Source organism: Aricia agestis, chromosome 6 (assembly GCF_905147365.1).
Source record: "Aricia agestis chromosome 6, ilAriAges1.1, whole genome shotgun sequence".
In the NCBI taxonomy this organism is placed as follows: Eukaryota; Metazoa; Arthropoda; class Insecta; order Lepidoptera; family Lycaenidae; genus Aricia; species Aricia agestis.
The window spans coordinates 11050499-11070283 of record NC_056411.1 but is presented as its reverse complement, the minus strand read 5'-3'; the positions used below and the strand labels follow the sequence as shown (position 1 = coordinate 11070283).

General features: G+C 33.7%; 1 protein-coding gene across 1 annotated transcript in view; it reads left to right on the top strand.

Annotated features, from left to right (window-relative positions):
- The first annotated feature begins 14325 nt into the window (after nt 1–14325).
- The window catches only part of LOC121728165 (fatty acid synthase-like), a 48014-nt gene continuing 42554 nt past the window's right edge, over nt 14326–19785 (top strand). The window contains exons 1-6 of the mRNA XM_042116288.1: nt 14326–14446; nt 14725–14845; nt 15104–15307; nt 15785–15901; nt 17611–17789; nt 17882–18024. Of these exons, the coding sequence (XP_041972222.1) occupies nt 14389–14446; nt 14725–14845; nt 15104–15307; nt 15785–15901; nt 17611–17789; nt 17882–18024 (822 nt within the window). The 5' untranslated portion in view covers nt 14326–14388. The remainder of the gene's footprint in view (nt 14447–14724; nt 14846–15103; nt 15308–15784; nt 15902–17610; nt 17790–17881; nt 18025–19785) is intronic.

Sequence of the window (19785 nt, the reverse complement as noted above, 5' to 3'; positions counted from 1 at the left end):
AGAATGTTCTTTTCTTTGTCTTCATAAGAATCGAACCCTTTCCTAGCGCATCTACCACTTTCCCATCAGCAGTGGTTACCATGTGTGGTTCTTGGAAACGCTCGAAATCCTGGAACCAGTCACTTCTCATTGTAACGTGATGTGTGGCGCCATTGTCAACGTACCACTCATCCCGATCCGTGTTACAATCAATGACGTTGACCAGCACAGCCATCATGTTGGTCATTCCTGCTTTTCCGCGCCGTTCCTTTTTAGGATAGTCCTTCTTGAAGTGCCCAACTTCACCACAATCATGACACTTAAACGCTTTGGGTTTCTTCTTTATAGACCTTCTCGTACGGTCAACAACCAAAGCTTCACCAGTGGATCTTGACACGCATCCAGTATCTTCCTTGGAGGTTGTCGTCAAGGCCTTTTCATGGGCACAAAGCTGACTGGTCAGATTGTCTATAGTTCTGTCCTTCTTTGACATCATTAACCAACTCGACTTGAAGGAAAAATATCCTTCCGGCAATGTATCCAAAATCTTGCATATAAGTATTATTTCTGGCAGCTCCTTCCCATCATCAGCCTTAACTAGCTCTTGATTTAGATTATGCCACAAATTCTTCGCTTTGGATACATGAGTCGCAATGTCGTCTCAGATGTCCATCTTTAACTGAAATAGGCTCGTACAGGCGTGATACAGACGGTCATCGTTCACGCCGTCATATAGCCGATGTAGTTCATCCCAGACATCACTTGGACTTGAAAACCTGATCACCTTATCTAATGCTTCATCGGAAATATTGTTCGTAATCAATAAAAGAGCCGTACTTTCTAGTTTCAAGTGACGACGACCTCTGTGGCTCAGACGACCTCTGTGGCTCAGTGGTGAGCGCGTCGGTAGCTCAAGCCGGGGGTCGCGGGTTCGAATCCCGCCGACGGAACAAAAAGTTTTCAATGTTCCCGGGTCTGGATGTGTATTAAATATGTGTATGATATAATAAAAATCTTAAATATATGTATAGTATAAAAGTATTAAATATATTTCCGTTGTCCGGTACCTGTAACACAAGTCCTTCAGGTACTTAGCACGGGGCCAGACTGACGTGGTGTGAAGCGTCCATAGATATAAAAAAAAAAAAAAAAAAAAAAAAAGTACTCTCCTAAATTCTTCTTGTATTCGGCCATTGCCGCTGCAGCAGTAGCATCGCCACTGTTGATTGCTGGCTTCTCTGGCTTACTAACTTTACGATTCACAATATCGATAAGCCCATCCATACCTCTCAGTAGTGCAGTCATCCTGTATCGCCACTGCACCCAGTTAGTACCATCCAACTTTGAGATTTGCATTTTACTTAATTCCATAATGAATATTTTTAGTACCTCTTACGTTCTGGGCCCATAACCTTTTACAGGGAGTCGTTTGCTATCCTAATTCGGCTCCGGTGGAATGAAGTACTTTGTGAAATTAATAAAAAGCAATGTATATAAAGTAAATCATATATTGGTTTTCTTTAGACAAACAACAGAACACACGAAAACTCACAAGGTGTCAAATATCAAAAACATAGGAAATAAACATCTTCTAAAATCTGAACGGCCAACACCATCTTACACTAAAGAGGTTTACCTCAACAAAATGCACTATTAGATAGGAAAAATTACTTATTTAATACTTTTTAGTTCATAATATTATAAGTATGTAATTATTGATTTTACCTTAGAAGTCGGTTTTAATTATTAGTCTATTCTGCAGTTTTATAAGCAAATAAAAAAACAAAATAGTGTTAAACGTCAATAACAAAACAAAATTCGTATTTATTACATGCATGAATCATGATAAAATTATTCCTTAAATAACAAAAGTAAGTAAATAATATTATTTAACATATTATTATTATGTAACCTTAAACTAGGTGATGCCCGCAACTTCTTATCGCCCAAATTAGTTATCGATTTGAAGCCGTACATTTTTGAGTAACAGAAACTATAATGTGGGAGGACTGTGCGACGTTCGGTATGCTACTTTCGTAGTACTACATCATCATAATATTAATACGCGAACGAAAAACTTTGTAACCCTTTTTACGAAAAATGGGGAAACGTAGGTGCATGAAATTTTGCACAGTTATAGTTTATATGGTGAAGGAGTGCGTCGAACTAATATTATTTTGAAATTATGCTTTTATCATACATTTTTTTAACAAATAAAACATTACACACACTACAACACACACACATGAGAAATGACAGATTTTTGAGTGGCAAGCCTATACATACGAATTATACTCTTTTATTTATGGTTGAAGTCTGTTGACAACGAGTTGACAAATTGAAAATGGATTATAGTTTTTTTTATTGAATCTTAGATACTATTAGACAATGCTTACACGGCCAGTCTGAGATCACGAGTCCCAGAGACAAGAGTTGAAAAAAAAAATTATGATAAAGTCAATATTTTTTTACAAACTTAGTCCTAATGTCGTTGAAACTAAGGTCGAATTTCGACCATTGGGCGATCTCTAGTATTCATTAATCTGTGATGCTGTCTACAAGTTATTTATAACGTTTGTTACACCTTGCAGCCCGAACGGCTTTATGTATTTTGGATTGAAAAGTGTGCGGTATTATTCTTATTAAGATCTATCTAGAAGATATTATTATCTGGGATCGCCCGGTGAGATAAGACTTGAGTATTTGCAGTGCTTTACCGGTTATTCCTATCGCTTCCAATTTACTTAGGAGAAGGCTGTAGCTAATAGTATCAAACGCCTTTTTTAAATCTATAAATACTCCTAATGCAATATTTTTTTGGTCAATATTGTGTTTAATTTTAGTAACCAGATCAATATTGCGTTTAAGCCTAAATCCATATTGACGATCCGAGATGAAGGAAGGTAGGTAGGTTTTTGGACCAGATTCATGAATGGGGGTGACCTTCGCCGTTTTTAAGGAGTCTGGAATAGTACCATCTTTTATAATAATTATTTGTTTATTGCTATCTGTCAACTTAGCAACTATTAAGTCTTTAGTGATTTGATTATATCTTTGTACTAATTCCATCTAACCTGACGCTACAGTTTGAATCTAAGCTTTTAATGGTTAGTACATTATCAAAATTCAAAAGTAAACCCAGCGACTACCATCTATATGAATAGATGGTAGTCGCTGGGTTTACTATAACATATAATCACTACATATTATAAAACAAAGTCGCTTTTTTCCCTCATGTCTCTTTGTTCCCTTTAATTTTTTAAACTATGCAACTGATTTTGATGCGGTTTTTTTAATAGATAGAGCAATTAAAGAGGAAGGTTTATAAGTATAATAATATTCATTAAATAGTGGAAAAATACTGTTAATTTTGGGGTTTCTGATGTGATGTTGTAAATAATTACATTTTTTCCGCTTACATTGCAAACGCAGGCTGAGCCCTACGAGATTTATCAAAAGAATGTACTAAGTATTGTACACTATGAAAAGGTCTAAAACTCCGCGATAGTAAATGTCTATCTCTTATAGATATCCCACAGTAACATTTTTTGTCATTTACTTTTTACTTTAAATAATGCCTAATTTTCGAAGCGATTTAACCAATACGGCAATAATCCTTACTCAATTAAATACATTATTGATTTAATATAGATATATATGGCCCTTTACAGCATGTGATTTAAATGAATATTTTCGAAAATATTACAGACTAGCTGTTGCCCGCGACTTCGTCCGCGTGGACTTCAGTTTATAGCGCGCGATGTCAACAAAATTGGTGTCAAAAGCTTTTACAAAAAAAAAACCCTGGTACCCCTTAAATCAATACAGCTGTGCAGTGTGCACACAATAAGTATTTCATTTTTTTATATTAAACTTTATATTTTATGCCAAATTTTAAAGCTTATTTAGCCCTCCAATTACACAACTTTACCCATAAACTATTTATCATTGATAGATTTAAGGTAACGTCACTGCACAGATAAAGTACAAAGTATTTAATACCGTAGAATAGATATAACAATCGAAAAAAATCGAAACTTAAATGTAAGATGATACCACGTCTTATAGAAAGACTTTTGAGCAAGCGTCAGCGCGATGTAGAAGACGCACGGCGCCATCTATTATGAATTGTTGGAACTAACTTAATTTGAACAAATTTACGCATTTTCACCCCCTTACAACCCTTTTTTCCAGTAAAAAAGTAGCCTATGTCCTTTCTCAGGCTTTAGACTATCTGTATACAAAATTTCATTACAATCGGTTCGGAAGTTTTGGCGTTTGGCGTGAAAGCGAGACTGACAGACAGACAGACAGACAGAGATACTTTTGGCGTTTGGCGTGAAAGCGAGACTGACAGACAGACAGACAGAGATACTTTCGCATTTATAATATTAGTATAGATTATGTGCACACTGCACAGCTGTTTTTGGGTATTTTGATTAATTAAGGGCCGCGCTACACCGGAATGGCAGCGGCGAGGCGAGCACTTTCAGCGCTGCCATTCCGGTGTAGCGCGGCCCTAAGAGGGGTACCACTTACCAGGGTTTTAAAAAGTTTTTAAATTTGACACAAATTTTGTTGACAGCGCGCGCTATAAACTAAAGTCCACGCAGACGAAGTCGCGGGCAACAGCTAGTTATGAATAAAAACAATATTATATAGTAAAGTAGGTATGATTAGTTCTGTTACAATAATAAAGTAAAAAATAAAACGCCATCTGTTTTCATATATTAGAATTAAAATGTTGATTGCATTGATATATTTTCTGGATGGAATATAGGCCAACACGGTACACTCGAACTCTATTTTAGAGCGCCTTCTGTTGTCAACTTGTCACATATATTAGAAATGCAGTAGGAGTTCTATAAGATAAGATAGATTGATTATTATTATACCAAGTGATTATATTACTAAACATAATATTCTAACGTATTAAAAACTATAAACAAAAACATACTAACTAATAAGTATGATTAGTTCTATGTTACAATAAAGTAAAAAATAAAACGCCATCTGTTGAATCGTATTAGAACTAAAATGTTCATTGCATCGATATATTTCTGGTTTTTTATAATATTATACATAAATTAATACATTTAAGATTTTTGAAATATTATTTTAATACACATCCAAGACCCAGGAACATTGAAAACTTTTTGTTTCGCCTGCGGGACTCGAACCCAGGACCCCCGGGATGAGCGCTGCCCACGCGCAATGCGAATTAATTTTCATCGATATTTTCATGGAAATAAGATATTTTCCCACATTAAAATGTAGCCTATGTCCTTTCTCAGACTCTAGAATAACTGTGTACAAAATTTCATTGCAATCGGTTCAGTAGTTTTGGCGTGAAAGCGAGACAGACAGACAGACAGACAGACAGAGATACTTTCGCAATTATAATATTAGTATGGATTTGAAAATTTTGCGGCGGTACCGACCAATGCGGGCCATGGGTAGTTATGAATATATTAATTATTAAAAACTAATGAATCGATTTTAATCATTTCTTCAGTGAGTAACATAGGCTATAATATATTTTATACCCGTGTGAAGCCGGGGCGGGTCGCTAGTATAGGTATAAATTCATGAAGTACAAAAAATCGAATTAATTTGAATATTATTACAGTACTGACATAATACGAGTATAATATTATTATATTATATAAAGCAATGAAAAAGTTCTGCAAACATTCACCATTTATTTTTGGAACGTGACAGGTATATAGTCTATTTTTAAATCCCGATCAAAAAGTAGGGGTGTCCATAAAGTTAATATACCTAGCGGAATAGAGAAACAAAGGCCTGAGCAAGAGAGATGTCACTATCAGTAACACTGCGTGGTAAAAAGAGACGTGTGATACATGACAGCAGCATTCTTTTTTGACGTCCAGTCGGCACGTGTCGCATGTTGACAATTAATCTCATAGAAATCATGCTCAATCATGCTTGTGTAAGTGTATACGTACACATATTTACACATATTTTTACACACAGATGAAACCAATTTCGGTTACGTTTGACAGCTCGAGATTGTTGCTCTATTCCGCTAGGTATATTAACTTTATGGTGGTGTCATAAGTTTGAAGTTCTATCTGTCTGTGTGTCTGTGTCTGCGCGACTGTGGTATCGTAGCAACTCAAGTGTTGTATGGAATATACAGAGTGTATATATATATATATATATATATATATATATATATATATATATATATATATATATATATATATATATAGATAATACTTTAGGGTGCGTACGTGTTCCTTGTAGAGAGTTGACTGTGAAAGTGGCAGCGCTGAAAGACCAAATTTTTTTTCACTTTTGTATGGGGAAACTCGTGACGCTCGGGCCCTTGCCCATACAAAAGTGAAAAAAATTTTTGGTCTTTCAGCGCTGCTACTTTCACAGTGAACTCTCTACAAGGAACATGTACACACCCTAAAGTATTATCACTAGTTTTTGTTACACACTGTATATATAATTGGAATCTCGGAATCGGCTCCAACGATTTTCATGAAATTTAGTATAGGGGGTTTCGGGGGCGATAAATCGATCTAGCTAGGTATCATTTTTATAAAATGTAATTTTATTCGTGTTTTGTCGAATACCGAGCAAAGCTCGGTCAAATAGCTAGTTCTACTTAAATAACATTGTAAATATAATCTTAATATTTTATTCTCTCTTTCTTCTATCATTACAGAGCCAGTTACGTTTTATCAACCAAGACTTAACATTATAAACAAAATAAAATATAATATTTCATATCTTATGTCCTTTTTTCAGAATTATTAAGATGTCACCCATAGTAACACAATCTAATAAAGAAAATGGATCTACAATTTCCGAAGATAAAATTGTCATCTCTGGGATGGCAGGGCTCTACGCTTGTGCCCAAAATGTAAAAGAATTATCCGACATCTTGTATAACAAGGTTAGTAAAACTACGGTTACGGTTATTTTTTAACCCCCGACAAAAAAGAGGGGTGTTATAAGTTTGACGTGTCTGTCTGTCGGTCTGTCTGTCTGTCTGTCTGTCTGTCTGTCTGTCTGTCTGTGGCATCGTAGCATCCAAACGGGTGGACCGATTTTGATCTAGTTTTTTTTGTTTGAAAGCTGACTTAATTGAGAGTATTCTTAGCTATAGTTCATCATCATCAACCTGCTCCGTGCTGAAAAATCGCGGTTCATTTGGTTCGTGAAGGGCCGATTAGCAGGGCTTTATTGCATTCATGTTCGCGACATTTATGAATATTTACACATTAATGGAAAGTTGACGTGGTGCTGCAGCATCACCTGGTAATCAATAGGATACCCAACTCCTCACCAACTTAGAGGAATGGTTTCGTGTTTGGGCTCATTTTAATTGCGACAACTAGTAAGACGTAGATAACCAATAAATTTTTGCATGCTGCTGCTGCAGCATCACCTGGATTCTATAGGAGCCGAGCTCCTATGAACCCAAAGTGGTGGTTTGATGTTTGGACTCATATTGACGGCCTCATCCAAAAGGACATTCCTAGATCGTATTCATTGGGATATAATAATATAATCCTGTTGATAGGAATTATTCTGCACTATAACCAACACAAGTTTAAAAAGCATGAAATTAAATTAAGAAATTTAAAAAGGCCCCGTCAAACAACTTTAAAAAGTAATGAAATGATATATTTTACTGACTTTAAGTTTAAATAATTCCTAAGTGTAAAGTGATATTTTAGTCCATAATTGTTGTCAAGGTGTGTCGGGGGACTCCGCTAATGTAGATGTTTGATTTCACATAACATTATAGTTTAAGGGTCAGGTCACAGCGAAGCAAATCGAGACAATCAGTGACATGGCGATACAAAATGTAAAAGACACTGTTGGCGGTCCCCCGACACACCGTGACAACAATTATGGACTAAAATATCACGTAGTACATACTATGTCAGTGGTGTAAAGCACTGACATAGTATGTACTACGTACTGGACTCGACAACGCAACGCAATGCTTGGTCACATTCAACGTAATCTATATAGCAGCAGTGCACTTAGTCGCCCGCGAGCTCTTCTGCGCGCCAGACGTACCACAATCAAAAACGAAACCAAAAAAAGTCGCAAAAATGCCTAGTTGTGAGTTAAGATACTGCAAAAATGATTCCAGTAACACTTCTAAATGCAACGGAATAACATTTCATCGGTATTAGCATTCTTATTTAATTATTTTCAATGGGCATTGTCCAAAAAAAATAACATGTACTTTTTGTTATTTTTTTCGTTAAAATAGGGTATTTTAATAATATAAATTAAATAATTTTGAAATTCATTGGCTAGTTTTTTCTCAATAAATTTTTGAAGTTTCGCTCTGACGTCATCATCGGCGGCCAATAATTGACCTCTGCAGTATGTTTTTTCCTTTCAATCTTATTTAAAATGGCTGGTTCGTCAAATGTAAGTTCTCATTATATGAAAGCTGATACAAGAAGCTTACCAAAAGTTCGAAACGTAATGTTGGTCGAATTTATTGCTAATTTAACGCCATTGAAGGTCAAACAAAGGTTAAACATATTTGTTCAAAAATATAAGTAACTAATGGGTATTTTTTTCGTTTATATACAGAAAAACGATCACTGACCTTATTCCTCGAAATGTTTTTGTAATGAGCAAAATTAAAAAAAAATGAACAATCCCCATTAAAATACGAACATTCAATTACTAGGCGAAGACGCGCGCCATTTTGCATTGGCATAGAGTAGTAGATGCAGAGTGTAATGTAAGCAGAATACAAATATATGTATATATATATATATATATATATGTATGTATATTGTATTTTAGTAATATGTATTTAAAATATTACGTACATTATACATGCGTGCATTATAATAATTTTATTATGGTACATATTTGAAAATATATAAGTAATTTAAATAAAGTAATTAGCAATAGTGGACTATGGATCCATATTAATTATAAATTTTATAAAAAAGTGATTTTTTTTTTTATTTTATCCACTTACTGAAATGTATTCTGCATTCATACGATTGTAGGCACTAAACTGTGTCACTTCTGCGGTACTGATCTATAGCAATCACCGTCCCGCCTCCCACCCCGCTCATGCCTCAAGTGCGACATATTTTTTGTTCGCAATAGCTGCTCTAGTACGTAGTACTTATTACCTCAGTGCTTTACACTTAGGAATTATTTAAACTTAAAGTCAGTAAAATATATCATTTCATTACTTTTTAAACTTGTTTGGGGTTTTTTTTTTAATTTCTTAAATTTACTTTGGATCATAAAGTCAGTCCCATGACACTTTAAGTGGGCCGCCTAGACGATCGTTTTTATTGTGCAATATCATTAAACAATATTATTGAACAATTTATTAAACAATAATATTGAAAAGCGGGCGCATTCAATATCAACCCTAGACGGTCAATAATATTGCACACTACGTGATATTTCACAATAAATTGATCGTCTAGGGCATGAGTCGGCAGACTTACCAATCAGATGAGCCAAATATCAGGTTTTTAGATTTTCCCATACTTTCAAAGAGCCTAGCCGGCACATGAATTTTGTAAGTCTAATAATAATAATTAGTTTTGAAAATGTGGGAAATTAAGAAAAAAAATTTACTAAAAGATATATTTTATTAAAATAACTCTCATTAAGTATAATAAATTTTAGTTTTAGTTGGAACGGTGTCCTTTCATTCCCTTCGAAAGCTTGCCTATATTTTCTGGAATGGCAAGTAATTAATCGTTTTTATTAATGTAAGGCACGACTGTAAACAAATTTGTCGTCGGTTAATTTGCTTCTTAATTTTCTTTTAATCTGATTCATAGATGAAAATGTTTGCTCACATGAATATGTAGAGCCGAAAATAGAATATATAATATTATATTAGCAAATGCGAGTTTTTTTTTTTGTAGTTTCATAATTATATTGCAGGAAGGCTATTCCATAGTCCATACATCAAACAGGATTTGCTCTTTTTTTGGTTATTGTTTTACAGTAACAGAGTGCGAGCGCGCAAGTTGACGGAGAATTCAGTTGTTTCAGAATATTGTTTAGGTGTTTTATTTATGCTAAAGAGGTATAGTCAGGCAGTGAGTGAGTGTATGAATAAGAGCCATATTAATCCTATGAAAGAGCCGCATGCGGCTCGCGAGCCGCGGTCTGCCGACCGCTGGTCTAGGGGCCCGCAATGATGGTGAAATGGAACATTGTTTTAATTTAACTAGAATAAAATATATCGTTTACTGTTATACTCCAACCGTTTTCTACTTATAGTTTAATTTTGTATATTTCATAGAAAACCATGTATTTCTTCTAGTTCAATCAAATTTGACACAATTTTATTTAAATACAAAACATGTTAAAAAAAATATAAATTTTACTCTTAAAAAATATCATAACAACCGCAATTATTTTGCAATGCAAATATTGTGGGTTTTCTAATAGCACAAAAAGACTACCGAACTTGCTTCGGGCCGGACCACAAGCCGCACGATGCGATTTTCACACATTTCGTCATTTCACGTCTATTTTAAAGAAATGACAATAATATCAATTTATTAGGCATGATGACTATTTTTTTTTCTTATTGGTAATTGAAAGCCCCTTAAAAAATAGAAACATCACTACAAGAATGACTCTGATAGTTTAAAAAATCACCAAGATATGACAATTCAAACATCTCATAAAATAGACCTGCCCGAAACGCTCCATACAAAGTGCTACGAAAGTATGACGTCACTCTTTCGTAGTTTGTACCCATCGAGAGAGAACTTTGTTCGATAGGTATATTAAATATTGCGTTTATGAAAGTGGTTTGATAACAAAAGTTGCTTTTAATTGCATAAGTTATCGAATGGTATACAAATATTAAGAAATTTAATTGAAAAAAAAATCGACTTGAATATCCAACTTTGAAGGCGCATAACAACAAAAATACAAATGCTATCAAGCTGAAATTTTGGGAACACTTATTTTTTACCGAGATTTCTTTATTTTATTAAGAAAATTTGCTAATCTTTGACCTTGTCATCATCCCTTGGATCCAGGGCCGGATTTAAACTTTTGCCGCCCTTGGACACTGAAAAATTGCTGATCCATTATTGAAATATCACTAAAAGTTATGTTGTTATAAAATATTATAATATTTTGTTGAATTAACTAAATTAATTCGAAAATCAATTTTCACTGTTGCACCAATTTATCGTTATTTGACAAGAAAATGTCAAAACAACAGGAATTCTAGAACAAACAAACAAGAGGAATTCTAGTATAATATTATTGTGATAGTTATAAGCTGTGATATTGGGATGGTTCAACGTTGTGCCGTATTTCATTTTATTGTTTTTAATTTTGACATTTGTAAAATTTGTAGAATTTCTATACGTATAAGAACTTTTAATAATGTAGTATGTATAATAATTGAATATTTTATTGGTGTATAATTAAAAGATAACAACAAGCCCTGACACTGCTAAGGGGACAAGATAATTAAAAAAAAAGGGCCATATAGATCTATATTAAATCAATAAGGTATTTAAAGTAATTTCACAGAATATATATTAGTAGTACCAAGTAATGTGGTTTTCCTATCCTTTCCGACGCAAGCGACCACGACTGAAAAAAATCAAATAAAATGCTATTTTTAAAAGACGCTTGAAAGAACACTACCTCGAATCTCCATCCATTTAAATACCATTATTATATATACATAATATAGTATTTATTTATTATAGCTAAGGTCAATGTGTCGAAGTCCGGCATACTTTTCTAAAATTAAAGTTTAACATAATTTATTGACTTGAGATTCGCTTTTTATAGTAACTTGTGTCATTGGAAATTGTAGGCTATATATTAATTAGACCTATAATGATCTAAAAATAACCTTAGTTGCCGTATTTTTTTACTTACGTGGTATTTTTTAAAAACTCGGCGTGTAGACGGACTTCCCTTACAGTTTGAGGTAAGTCCGTCTAGCAGCAGTATAGCCATAACTTGTGAAGTAAAATGCATGGCAACGGTTCTAGCAAAGCCGCAAAACGGCCATTCAAATATGTGTTTAAGGTGTCGGTAATAAGGTTCGCATTCCAGAGAAAATTAATTTTATATCATTTTAAAGCAAGTCCGGCATATCGAAAGTCTAAGTGGTTGCAAACATTTTTATTAAAATTATAGTGCATATTTTGAAAAATTTAAACACTAAGTATAAACATAAATGTTTATTACAACAAAATTATATTAATTAGTGCCGGGAAAATCAACAACTTTGCTTCATCATCATTTATGGGATGAGACATTTTTCAACATACTCCCCTACTTAATTTTGATTTGATTTTTGTTACTGATATGTCTACTTAGTACCTATTTTTTTTTATTCCTTTATTATTTAGTTTGTTAAAATAACTTTTTAGTTTACGTGGCAGATTGGGGCCATGCACTCGAAAGTTACGCGTTTTTACCATTATTTTCGCCGCTCAATTAAAATTATAAGGGTTGTTGGTCCGGGAGGTAGGATTCTTTAAGAAAATTTCCTCCTCTTTATGGATCTTTTTAAAATTTTGATTATCTCAAATAATTTTTAGTTTTTGGAATATAAAAAAAAACCAAACCCTTCTTTTTTACTTAGTAGTTTATAACTTTTGCAATTTTTATCAGCCCCTCTTGTATGCTCTTTTCGTGCAGTAAAATTTGGGCAATGCTATGATTTAGTAGACTATAGTTTAAATGCAAATCTTTATATTAATACGTGAGAGAAAAACTTTGTAACCCTTTTTACGAAAAATGGGGAAACGTAGGTGCATGAAATTTTGCACAGTTATAGTTTATATGGTGAAGGAGTGCATCGAGCTAATATTATTTTAAAATTATGCTTTTATCATATATATTTTTAACAAATAAAACGTTACACACACTACGACACTACTAGGAAAAATGACAGATTTTTGAGTGACAAGCCGATACATACGAATTATACTCTTTTATTTATGGTTGAAGTCTGCTGACAACAAGTTGACAAATTGAAAACCGATTATTGTTTTTTTTTATTTAATTTTAGATACTATCTAATAGTACTATCTAATGCTTAAACGGCCAGTCTGAGATCAGCTGAGTCCCAGAGACAAGAATTGAAAAAACTATGATGAAGTCAATATTTTTTACAAAATATAGGTAGTAGTTCTAATGTCGTTGCAAGTAAGGTCGAATTTCGACCATTGGGCAATCTCTAGTTAACAATAAATACATGTATATTTGAAAAGGTTGACAATATCTGATTCGAGGCAAGACCGGCATATGACGGCCTTTCCTTGTGAAAACTAGACGGACTTCCCAATTATTGCAATTTTAGGTTAGACACATGTTGCAGGTGATAATAACGAAATTAAAGCGATATTAACGAATCGAACACCAGTAATAAGTAAAAGGATCACTAAATTACTTACGTAATCCAAGACACTCCAAAAACTCGTTCGTAATCCCACTTTTTTTAATTTTTTTGGCAGATACTTACACTCCGATTGCGAGTACAAAGCGGAAAAAAATTTTGAGATCTTTTTTTTCGTAACAGGTATTTAGTAGCAACATGTCTGTTTCTTAGATCAAACTAACTTTGCAATATTGTTTTACCCACTGAGCCATGAAACTAGTCGTTCAAATATGGAAGTTATTGCCGCTAGACGGACTTACCTCCCAGACGGACTTCGACACATTTACCTTACATTACTTATTTTATAATTATATATTTTAATTTTATTATTTGTTGTAAGTATGTTTTTGTTGTAGAACTCGGTACTTATAATTTATTTATTTTGTCATTTTCCTATTATTTTATTTTGATGCAATATTAAATTCATGTTTGTGCACGTCCTATCTGCTATCCTAATCTAATCTCTCTCCGTAGGGCTGCTGGAAGAGATTTCTATTAGAAATAAGCAGATCCTATTGTGTCGTCTTACTGTGTGTAAATTGTTATTTTGTGAATATTTATTGTGCACAATAAATGATTAAATAAAAATAAAATAAATAAAAAGTCACTATATGAAAATATAGGATATAATATGTAATAGGTTTCATTTTGTTTTATCTTTTATACCACTGTAAAGCAGCGTCATGGGTCGCTAAACTAATGTTGATAGAAAATGAAACCTTTAATTATAGCCTAGGTCATAAAGAGTCAATTTATTTGATCTTTTTTCGGTCGCGGTCTCTTGCGGGCTGCGGCACGGATCGGAAAGCCACCTTAAGAATTTGAATTTGACATGAACCATTATTTTGTTACAGGTTAATCCAGTTGTAAAAACCGACCGTTGGCCTTCCCATCTCCCCGAAGTATCGCACTATGGAGGAGAAATTCCTAAGCTTGCATACTTTGATGCTCAGTTCTTTAAAGTGCATTACCGATTTTGTGAACTAATGGATCCCATGTGTAGAAAAATCATTGAACAAAGCTATCAAGCATTATTTGACGCTGGTATGTTCATAAATTAATGGGCTTATTATATAAATGGTGAAACTGGATGAATCTCGAAAAGTCTGTAAATCACAAGTCTTACTATCATACTTGCGTTTGCAATTTATGCTTGTACCACCTCCTTTGGATACGACATCGCCTTGGTCCATGATATCTAATAAATAATAATAATGTTATTGTATGAATTAATTATGATCACAATTATAATAAAGTTACGACAATTGAGCCTCTCCTATAAACACGGATACACGAGAAATTTTAAAGATTACAATTTGCAGGTATAAATCCGGAAGAGCTATCAGGAAAAAAAGTTGGAGTATTCGTTGGAAACTGTTACTCTGAATATCAATTGACAGTATTTTATGTCTCCGGATCTAAATCAGGGCTCGGTCTACCTGGGTAAGCAAAACAAATAAATACATACATCAATTACAAAGTCTAGGGATATCGGATATTTAAAGAAATATCTAAGAATCTAACAGGAATTTTCTACAGCTGTAATTGGAAGAATTATTGTATAATTGGAAGCGTTCAGCGTGTATTTAACTCATCAATCCCCAAGCGGCAGCGGCGTCTGTTTGGTATCACAGACAATACCTACGATGGAGATGCTACATACGGAAAAGAAAAGAACGGTAAATTAATACCTATTTTCAGGTGCAGCCGAAGTATGATTGCAAACCGAATTTCCTACTATCTAAACTTGAAAGGTCCTTCCGTGTCTATTGACGAGTCGTGTTGCTCCTCCACTGCCGCTCTGGAGATGGCATATGACGCCATTGTTCGCGGAGAATGTGAATCAGCTTTTGTTGGTGGTGCTAACTTATGTTTGCATCCACAAACCATAATACATTATGGAAGGTGATTTGAAAGAAACATATTTCATGAAATTTTTTAATTGATTTTAAACTCAAAAGGGAAGATATTTTGTTAAAATTCTCCTACATAATTTACCAATATTTTAAATCTTTATAGGTTTCTGACTGAATGAGTTTTCTCCACCTTTTTACAAAAGCCTCGCGCATTTTAATTTTCAGCTAGATTACGCCCGCAACTCCGTTGCGTCAAAATTTGTTTATCGCGTAGGAACCGTACATTTTTTCCGGGATAAAAAGTATCATAATATGTATGTCCTTTCCCGGGACTGAAAGTATCTGCATACCAAATTTCAGGAAAATCGGTTCAGTCGTTTGAGCGTAAAGAGGTAACAGACAGACAGACATAGAGACAGACAGACATAGAGACAGACAGACACATTTTACATTTATAATATTATATATTAAGTGTGGATAGATTGGAGATTGAAAATAAAATATTTATCATATTATTTTATTACAGAGTCATAGATTTAAATAAGGATGGCAAAACTAAATGTTTTGATGCGAATGCTGATGGGTGTTCTATGTCAGAAGCAATAAATATTATTTATCTACAGAAAGCTAAACATGCTAGAAGGTAAGCTGCCATTAATCTTAATTCTAGTAATACTATCAGAAAATCGGTACGTGCAGTGAAATATTTGTATTTTAAATTTGCAAATTCTTTCCGCTAAATAATTTCTTTTATCACAAGGAATTTGCAAATTGACAGTTATATTTGAAATTTATAATGCCTTATATAAACCGTTATAGTATAGGTTCCCTAGAACAATTTTTTTTTTTATTACAACAATCAAGCTAATTGAGCGTGAGGAAATTGTTGTTCGTCTTGTCAAAATGAAGCAACTCACGAAATATTTGCTTGATAGTAATAAAAAAAATGTTCTATGGAATCCGGACTATTGTTTACTTATATATTGTAATAACCATAGACTTATAATATATACTGTCGTATTAAATTTTGGGTTAGGTTGGAGGACACGAAACGTATATATTATATAGCCTGTCAAGAAAGTAAAGAAATTAAAAAGTGGCAACATCGTAGTGTTATCTCTTTCAAATCAATCTAAGAAAAAAAGGGATGACACTACGATGTTGCCACTTTTTAATTTCTTTACTTTCTTGACGGACTTAATACTAACACTGCCCTACAGACTGACGTGGTGTGAAACGTCCATAGATATGATATAATCACTCACCTCCATTATACAAGTGGAGGTCAGTGTATACAATGTGTCCCGACACCGGTGTCCGATCCTTTAATGTATGGTATATGTATTTATGGCATATTTTATCGACAAATTGGCTCTCAAATTTTTTCTCTCTCTCGCGGTTGTAAAATGGCAGCCATTTTAGTTTTTCTCTGGCTTTCACACTAATCTAACCAGTACTTCTCATGTAAATATCCTATGAAGATAAAAAAGGGTCTCATTTGATAGCCAAACTTGTGGACTACGCTTACACAGGCAATATGTTATAAATTTCGTGGAATAAAACATAGAAAAACCAAAGTTTAAGAAAAAAATGTGTATTTTTTAATTTATGGCTTTTTATGAAAAATCCAGCGCATTAAACTGGTTCTTTTTTATTTTAAAAGGATGGAAAAGGTTTTCATCCTAAATAAATTCTTTACGTCAATGCTCTAAGTCAGATAGTTTAGAAGTTATAACGATTATCCTATGAAGTATAGGTAATATTAGTATGAAATCAGAGATTTTCTTTTTTCAAAAGTTGGAGAAAGAAAAATTTGAACTCATGATTTAGGGCATATTTTAGTAACAAATTGGCTTTCAAATATATTTTTTTCTCCAACTTAAAAAAAATCTTCATAAGAAAATCGTTATAATTTTAAAACTATCTGACTTAGAGCATTGAAATAAAGAATTTATCTTTTTAAAATAAAAAAAAAAACCAGTTTAATGTGCTAGATTTTTCACAAAATCCATTAATAAAAAACACACAATTTTTTTTTCTTAAACTTTAGGTTTTCTATGTTTCATTTCACGAAATTTATAACATATTGCCTGTGTGAGCGTAGTCCATTAGTTTAGCTATCAAATGAGACGTTTTTTATCTTCATAGGATATTTACATTAGAAGTACCGGTCAGATTAGTGTGAAAGCTCGAGAAAAACTAAAATGGCTGCCATTTTACAACCGTGAGAGAGAGAAAAAATTTGAGAGCCAATTTGTTGATAAAATATGCCATAGATCATCACATTAAGGGATCGGACACCGGTGTCGGGACACATTGTATAATATAAAAAATACTTTTGATTCTTTTCAGAGTCTATGCCGAAGTTGTGAAAGCGAAAAGTCATTTTACGACTATAGCAGAAACTGATATTGGTGCCAGTGGTGGTTTCAACTGCAATCTTAACGATATGTCACGTTTCTTAAATACATTCTACGAGGAAGCTAATGTTTCTCCGAAAGATGTGAAATATGTAGAAGCATTTGGCGCAGGTAACTTTATACAGTATATTGGTTATTTTTAAATTTAAATTGAATATTACGTTATGTACATATTTTATTAATATATATTTTTTATTTTTTAGCATCACGAATATGTGATAAAATGGAACTGGACATGTTGGATGAAGTTTATTGTAAAGATAGAACCACACCATTAATGGTAGGAAGCGTAACTTCCAACATTGGATACGTGGGAGCCGCTTCTGGAATATCTGCTATCACAAAGGTACAATTTCTAATATTATAATTATTTGATTTGATGATGACGTGTGGCATTAATCTTTAAAAGAGAACAAAGTTATACAATGTGTCCCAACACCGGTGTCCGATACTTTAATGTCATAAAGTCAAAGATTAAATGAATTGTATGATGAAAAACCCATGAATACTAGTGATAAATTCAAAACATATGTAAAAAACTATTCAAAGATTTTTAAAAAAGTTTGTAAAGCCGCTAAGGTTACTCACATTAAGAATAAAATTAAAAATTCGAAAAATAAAATTAAAACTACTTGGAAAGTAATAGCTGGAGAGACTGGAAATGTCACCCGTCGTAGCTCCGATTTTGAACTTTATTTTGAAAATAAAAAGATTACCAATGATCATGAGGTTGCGGCGGTTTTCGAAAATTTTTTTGCTGACATTCCGGTCTCAACTACAAAAAATTTAAACTCCTCACCTACAGCTGCTGAAAAACTACTCAGAGATAATGTAAAGGAATGTAATTTCAATTTTAGGTTTAGAGAGATTGTCCCCAAACATATCATTGATACTTTTAAATTAATAAATATTAAAGATACTACTGATCTCTAGGGCATGTCTACTAAAATTCTTAAATCGATAATTGACATCATAGCTTCTCATCCATCAATGATTTTTAATGACTGCATAAAGAATGGTGTTTTTCCTGACTTCATGAAGCACAGTAAGGTTGTACCTTTATTTAAAACGGGACTTAAATCTGATCCCACAAATTATAGGCCTATATCGATTATACCGACTCTAAGTAAAATATTTGAAAAAATAATTTTAAATCAGTTACTATTAAATTTTAAGTTAAATAATTTATTACACTATAATCAATATTGTTTTAGTAAGGGTCGATCCACAACGGATGCTGGTATAGGTTTTCTTTATAGTATATTTGAAGCATGGGATGACTTGCAGGATGCCCTAGGGGTTTTTTGCGACCTCTCCAAGGCTTTTGACTGTGTTGAGCATGCTACATTGATCAGGAAATTGCACCACTATGGCATTAGGGACTCGGAACTCAATCTTTTGACATCTTACCTCAAAAATAGAACTCAAAGGGTTGACTTTATAGTGAAAGGTCCAATGGGACCAAAATAGAATAAGCGTCCCACAGGGATCCATTTTAGGTCCATTTCTTTTTCTCATCTACATAAATGATTTACCTTATCTTGTTAAGGATAATGAGATAGTACTTTTTGCTGATGACACTTCACTTATTTGAAGCGTGAAGCGTGAAGCGACAACAGTCAAATGACGACGAGGTAAATAGTGATCTCTCAAAAATAGTGTATTGGTTTAACGTTAATAACTTACTTCTAAATTATTCTAATAAAACTAAATGTTTCAAATTATATACGTGGGAGAGCTATGCTTCGGCACGAATGGACCGGCTCTACCGGAGAAATACCACGTTCTCACAGAAAACCGGCGTGAAACAGCGCTTGCGCTGTGTTTCGCCGAGTGAGTGAGTTTACCGGAGGCCCAATCCCCTACCCTATTCCCTTCCCTACCCTCCCCTATTCCCTTCCCTCCCCTTCCCTACCCTCCCCTATTACCCTCTTCCCTCTTAAAAGGCTGGCAATGCAGCAGCTCTTCTGATGCTGCGAGGGTCCACGGGCGATGGAAGTTGCTTTTCATCAGGTGACCCATTTGCTCGTTTGCCCCCTTATTTTCATTTAAAAAAAATTACTTTGCCTAACGTTAGGCAAGTTAAAACCAATATACTATTAAATTA